Source organism: Apodemus sylvaticus, chromosome 5 (assembly GCF_947179515.1).
Source record: "Apodemus sylvaticus chromosome 5, mApoSyl1.1, whole genome shotgun sequence".
NCBI lineage: Eukaryota > Metazoa > Chordata > Mammalia > Rodentia > Muridae > Apodemus > Apodemus sylvaticus.
This window is the reverse complement of record NC_067476.1, coordinates 142,006,762-142,013,455: the sequence shown is the minus strand read 5'-3', so window position 1 is coordinate 142,013,455 and position 6,694 is coordinate 142,006,762. Positions and strand designations below refer to the sequence as shown.

At 48.6% G+C, this 6,694-nt stretch overlaps 1 protein-coding gene across 6 annotated transcripts in view; it reads right to left on the bottom strand.

Annotated features, from left to right (window-relative positions):
- Window positions 1–3,222: 3,222 nt before the first annotated feature.
- Epb41l1 (erythrocyte membrane protein band 4.1 like 1) overlaps window positions 3,223–6,694 on the bottom strand; it is a 67,885-nt gene continuing 64,413 nt past the window's right edge. For all 6 annotated transcript variants that reach the window (XM_052184088.1, XM_052184092.1, XM_052184087.1 and 3 more), the window contains one exon: window positions 3,223–6,623. In XM_052184088.1, the coding sequence (XP_052040048.1) occupies window positions 6,615–6,623 (9 nt within the window). In that variant the 3' untranslated portion in view covers window positions 3,223–6,614. The remainder of the gene's footprint in view (window positions 6,624–6,694) is intronic.

The following is a 6,694-nucleotide window of genomic DNA, read 5'->3' as shown; positions in this document are numbered from 1 at the left end:
AAAAGAGAAAACTGAGCTTCACCGAGGGACTACAAAACCCAAGGGTACAGAGATCAGATGCAAACAAAACAAAACCTTGATCTAAAACCAGCTGGAGTTCGGGCCCCTGTGCTGCTGCTTCTTGTGTGTCATACCTCCCCAGTGACAGCTGACCACGTCAATCTGCCCCACTCACAGTTTCACAGTTCATCTCTTAGGGGGCTGCAGACTGGGCTAGCCTGGGCAATCATGGTTTATCACAGTGGTCTGCCACAGGTTAGCCAGAGGTGAGTCAGGTGGTCAGTCTCCACCTTCCCAGTCAGTTCCATGTCCCCTGGGAAGTGGCCCAGCTCCCTCCCACTCCCCTCCCCCCTCCTGTCTTAGTTGCTGGACTCTGTGGTGCGGTCTCCAAGCTTCCTGGTGGCATCCCCACCTTTTTAGAGACCCAGGGCATCTAACACTGGACATGGAACCTGCCGGATATAAGATGCTGACGTGGACATCCAACTTTGTGAACCATGTTCATCCAAAGCATGATTTCTCGACTTTGGTACCATTGATATTCGAGGGCAGGAAATCCTTGGTGGTGGACAGCTGGTTCTGTAGATTGGAAGAAGTTTAGCTGCAAACACAGGCTCCAGTCTCTAATAGGACCAATTAGAACACTGGTCAAATGTGATGCAAAATCTTTCTAGAAATTGCTTCATTATCCAACTCAAGCTGAGAAAGCGTTGAGCTGGATGGGCTATTCCAGTTATTCCCCAGAAGCAGAAAGACGAGTGCTACAGGTCCAGGAGGTGTGCAGTCCCAATGTCTGTAAGCTAAGAGCTTCCCAGGATCCTAAAAGCTATTGATCATTAAATGGAACTTATGAGGAAAATTCTGGAAACCATTCTCAAAGCTCCTTGCGGCAATTGCCTTCCATAACAAATAGGATTCTGGAGAAGACTAGGATTCTTTCAGCCTTTGTATCATTTAATAATCTGGCTTTACAGAGGAAAGCAGCTAATACTTAGTATCTAAAATGATAGGAAAATGTTCAGAATCTAAGTTTTAAAAGCATGTAGGGAGCCAGGCATGGTGGCGCACACCTGTAATCCCAGCACTTGGGAGGCAGAGACAGGTGGATTTCTGAGTTCGAGGCCAGCCTGGTCTACAGAGTGAGTTCCATTCCAGGACAGCCAGGGCTATACAGAGAAACCTTGTCTAGAAAAAAACAAATCCAAAAAAATAAAAAATAAAAAATAAAGCATTTAGGGAGATTTGGAGAGATCTAGAAAAGGGACCTGGTGTGATTTTCTTGACAGGATAAAGTAGAAACTGTAGAACATATACCTCAGATGCCCTGAGAAAAAAGTTTAGGTTTTACATAGATTTTGTTTTTTTTTTTTTATGTTTTAAAAGATTTTTTTATATTTATGTGAGTATACTGTAGCTGTTTTCAGACACACCAGAAAAAGGCATCTTTCTTATTACACATGGTTGCGAGCCACCATGTGGCTACTGGGAATTGAACTCATGACCTCTGGAAGAGCAGTCAGTGCTCTTAACCACTAAGCCATCTCTCCAGCCCCAGATTTTGATTTTAATTTCAATCTTTATTCATTGCTTTCTTTCGGTGGTAGGATCTGCAAAGTGTATGTGGTATGTGTGTGTGTTGTGTGTGGTGTCTATGTGCTGCCTGTGTGGTATGTATCTGGTGTGTGTGTATGCGGTGTATGTGTGTGTGTGGTGTGTGTTTTGTGTATGTGGTGTCTGTAGTGTGTGTATGTGGTATGTGTATGTGGTGTGTGTATGTGGTATGTGTGTGTGGTATGTGTGTGTGCACATGTGTGTGGTGTATGTGTGTTTATGTGGTGTGTGTGTACATGTGTGTGGTGTATGTGTTTATGTGGTGTGTGGTGTGTGTGGTGTATATGTTTTGTGTATGTGACGTATGTGGTGTGTGTCTATGGTGTGTGGTGTCTGTAGTGTGTGTGTGTGTATGTGGTGTGTGGTGTCTGTAGTGTGTGTGTGTGTATGTGTGTATGCATATATGGTGTGTGTGTGTGCTAGCAAGTACTACATTACTGGGTTACACCCCTAGCCCTTTCCACTATTTTTGTGAACATTCCTTTCTTTGGCAAGTGGCATTAGTTATTTACTTTTGGAATTATATTTTGAATTAACTAATTTTTGTACTACTGCTCTGTTGGACCTAGGATCTAGCCCTATTTCTATTTAACATTTTATGTTTGTGAGTGTGTGTGTGTGTGTGCGCGCCATGAAGTGCATGTGAAGATGGGCGGACACCTTGCAGGTTCTCTCCTTCCACCCCATGGGTCTGGGGACTGCGCTCAGGCTGCCAGGCTTGGTGGCAGGTGCTTTTGCTTTATCTGTGAGTCATCTCACCAGTCCCCTAATTTCCTTTCTTAAGTAATTGTTTGTTTGTTTGTTTGTTTGTTTGTTTATTTGGTTTTTTCGAGACAGGGTTTCTCCGTATAGTCCTGGCTGTCCTGGAATTCACTCTGTAGACCAGGCTGGCCTCGAACTTAGAAATCCACCTGCCTCTGCCTCCCATGTGCTGGGATTAAAGGCGTGCGCCACCACTGCCCAGCTTTAAATAATTATTTTCAAAGTGAGTTACTTTAAAGAAAAGTAAGTCAGTAATGGGATGTTGACATGAGCCCGTGACTGTTGTGCACACTTCTCACTAGTCCCCCATATGGGGGGGGGGTCTGATCTCCTTTCAGAAGGACGGACCACACTACACCTCCCCTCCCAGGTCTTGGGGACCCACCTACTTACTGTCCCCTTGGCCTAGAAAGTCTTACTGGCTCTTTCTCTTTATTTGGCTAAAAAAACAAAAAAAACAAAAACAAAAACCTCGCTAACCAGTTTTTTCTTGTTTCGCTGATCCCTGCACTGGACTGACAGCCCTGGACCAGCAAGGACTTTGTCCTTGTGCCCAGAGAACCTAAGCCAGGGCCTAGCCTGCCATGGGAGCTCCAGACATTTGTTGATTAAAATTGTTCTATATTAGAGCCTGGCTTGGGGCCTCAGCACTGGGAAGGGTGAGGGAAGTGAGTCTCTTTGGAGTTCCAAGCTAGTGCTCTATGGTGAGCCCCTATCTCAAAACCCAAACCAGCGTGTTCTGTGTTGGGTGTCTCCACTCCAGTTCCCTGTCAGCTTGTTCCAGTAGCCAAGGTCAGAGAGGAGGGACAGCGGGGAGGGAGAGAGAAGGGAGGCTGAGGGAGTCCGTGGTTCAGCATCAAACACATTTATTTCACTTTTATTGAGTATACAAGAACAGAGATCACACGCATACAGCACGGAGCACTGAGGTGGGGAGCATGGGGACGAGAGAGGAGAGAGGGGAGTGGGAGAAAAGGAACAGGACAGCATCGCAGTTGGCTGGTAAGGTGCTTTTGGGAAAAAAAAAATAGATATTTAGAGTGATGTTGCTCATGCAATTTCAGGCCAGTCTTGGTATGTGCTTGCGGGATTCAGAAACTGCAACAGGTCCTGGCACTTCCTGTACCCTCGTGTGGAAAAGATTCACAGGAAGCAAACGCAGGGAACACAAAGGTGCATGAGACACAGTGTGGGAAGAAGCCTCAGGGTGCAACGACTTTGCCCTGCCCCTGGGATGGGGTAGCCCAGTGTCACATGGTGAGTTAGGAGCTGCGGTGGCGGCGAGATGGTCACCTGGAACCCTGGACTGCTCTCTGAGGCTTTTCTCACTGTTACCTCCCACCTGGATAGCAAGGTGTCACAGAGATGATGAAACACACACACAAAAAGCAAAAAGAAAAAGTGGGCTTAAGTCAGACAACACAACGACCTTATTCTCTATGAAGTGGAGGAGGGGGAGGAGACAGTGCCCTAGATTTTAGCTGTGCAGGTCTCCTCCCCCTGGGTGGGGTGCTGACTGCCTCTCTGGGGGGAAAAACGGTCAGAAAATACATCCATGGAGTACCTCCCCAAACCCTAACCTCCCTCGAGCTAAGCTGGGTCATTCCGTCCTTGCCCTGTAGGCCACATTCAAAGCAGGTACAAGTCTCTGAAAAAAGATGCTCCCTCTGAGGTATGTATGTCCTGTGTGTATAGGCCAGGGAGTTCCTGCCAAAGCAGGCGAGACCTGAGCCTGATTCTAAGGGATGGAGCCTTTCCTGCTCTAGGCTCAGAGAAGCAGTGGGAGCTTTGTGTGCCCTGAAGAGCAGGAAGGGAGTTCTGTGGCTTCTCCATCAAGAATGGCCAAAGATCCTGGAGCAGAGACAATGCGCTGCCACCCTAGGGCAGAGCAGGCCTACCAGCCTGCACCGGGGCATATGGCTGACTGACTCTGTTACCTACCAGCCTGCACCGGGGCATATGGCTGACTGACTCTGTTACCTACCAGCCTGCACCGGGGCATATGGCTGACTCTGTTGTCTAAGAGCCTGGCTCCTCTCAGCTGTCAGACATAAGCTATCCTAGCTTCCTGCCCTGTGTCAGGCCAGCACCTGTGAGTAGGTAAGGTATGCATTGTAAGAGTAATAAGCAAGCCAAGAGGGCATACCCAGTCTGGGCTCTCGAGAGACATTTCTGGGGAATGTCTGATCAGGTGGAAGGATTAAGACGTGTTCTGGAAAGAGCCAGCTATGGTTGGGGACAGGTTTGTCCAGTGGCTTCCCAGGTCCCTTCTCTCCTTCCGCCTTGAAAACAGAGCCTGACACAAACAGGAAACTCATAAACATTTGCTGACTAGATGCATGAACTACCTTAGCAGCACAGGAAGTGAGTCGGGGATTGCTGCAGGTTACTTTCATTCAGAACGGGGGAGACATGGCAGGCAAGCCAGAGGAAGCCTGCATGTGCCAGTCCGCAACAGCAGCCTGTGGCAGGGGTGTCTCCAAGGGCTCCTGTCACCTCAAGGCCATTTCTGAGCTTGGATACTGACTGACCAAGGTCCCACAAGCCAGGTCTAATGTGGATGGCGCCAGCGGGCAACACTTTCTCACGCCTGCTATTGTTTAAGGACAGCTGAAGCTTTTGGAAATGCAGTGTGGGCCTATCATGGCCTTCCCTGTGCTCATGGCCTCTTTATTATGGCTACTTTAGCTCAGGAAGAAGAGGATGACTCACAAGATGAACAGAGGCAGAGGGGAAAGACCGACTGGGCATTTCAGAAAACCAGGTTAGAGTCGCTGCTCCCCACCTCGGGCAGGGCGCCACCTCCCTTTAGATAAAGAACTAATTGTGCCAAGCTGCTGAAGAGCAGGGCGAGACACGGTAGACCACAAACCCAAACAAAGACCCTGGTAATAGTAAAACAGAACGAGAGGACCGAAAAACCAAGGCAAGCCCCGGAGGAGGTAGGAGGAGTGACCTAGGGGACCTTAGCAGCTGTGTCCTGAGCACAGACCTGACCTGACAGCTACTGCTGGGGAGAAGGCATTTTGGCCTGGCATATTCAGGATTACATCTGTGCTGCCCCCTTCTGGCCGGGACCCTCACCCCTCCATGGAGAGCTTCCCCACCCTCCCCACCAATCACCCAGTTACAAACACCACACACAGTTTCACTACACTGAATCTGTCAGCCCTACTGGGAGCTGGCCACACCCAGAGTCCAGTGTCCTTGGCGGGGCCAGTTTGGCAAGATCTAGGAACCTTAGGATACATCAATCACAGTCAGGTAATTATAACGTGGAAATGTCAGCTGCATACTTACCAGCACAGTTTATTTTAATATTTGTTCCTGTTACATGTAATATACATAACTTAAAATCACAGTCATATAATCTCCTACGACCTGCACCTCCGTCATGAGAAACAGGAAGCATACAGTGTCTACTTCCCTTCCCCTGGCTCCCTTTTACTCTTGTAGTTTCTTTGTCTTCCAATGAGAGTTCTCGGCAGTGGCCCTCAGCAGGACCCGGACACAGAACAGGAGGGTCAGGGAGAGAGGCAGAGAGGAGCTGAGACAGAAAATGAAGACAGGATGAGTGGGAGTCAGGGGTGAAGCAGGGAGGCAGAAGAACAGAGAGGGGATTTCGCAGCCCAATGTCAAGACCCAGAAAGGAACGGTTGAGCGTTCCTCCCTTCCCCGTGTGGGAGACTTCCATTCTGTCTTGGAAAATAGCCGACTGTGCATGTCTTGCTGCTGTGATTTCTCTTCCTTGGCTACATGATCTTATTTCCTTTGCCTTAGAGGGAGCAAGGCTGGACAACAAACAGGTGCTCGTCCATCCTGGAGTCTGTGCAGCCGGGGTTCAAGGGAATGTCTACAATCATGGCGGTCTGCTTTTGTAGTTTGCAGAAGGGGTTAGGGAGCGAGAGATTACGATTGTTATACATTTTCCTGGAAAAAAAAAAATTCCCACCAATTCAATTTGTCTGCACAGGAAATGAAGGTTGTTGCAGACGTCGGTTGTGGCCATCGGCTGACTGCTCCGCCAGCCCCAGCAGCGGTGCAAGGACGCGGTGTTTCCTGTATATATATCTATATCTCTATATATCTATATATATATGCTTTCCCTTCCCAGTCTCTCATCAGTGACAGTACGTCGCAGCTGGGATGTTGGTGTTGTCGGAGAATCCAGAATGAAGGCCCCTTCTTAATGGTCCTCTGGCTTGGGATGGACCAGACACGCCAGCATCTCTTCACAGAGGTCAGGATTCCTGGGTGCCAGAGGCAGGGGGATGGTGGGAAGACAAAGGAAATTAGTTACTTTACCCATTCACCTTTAAAC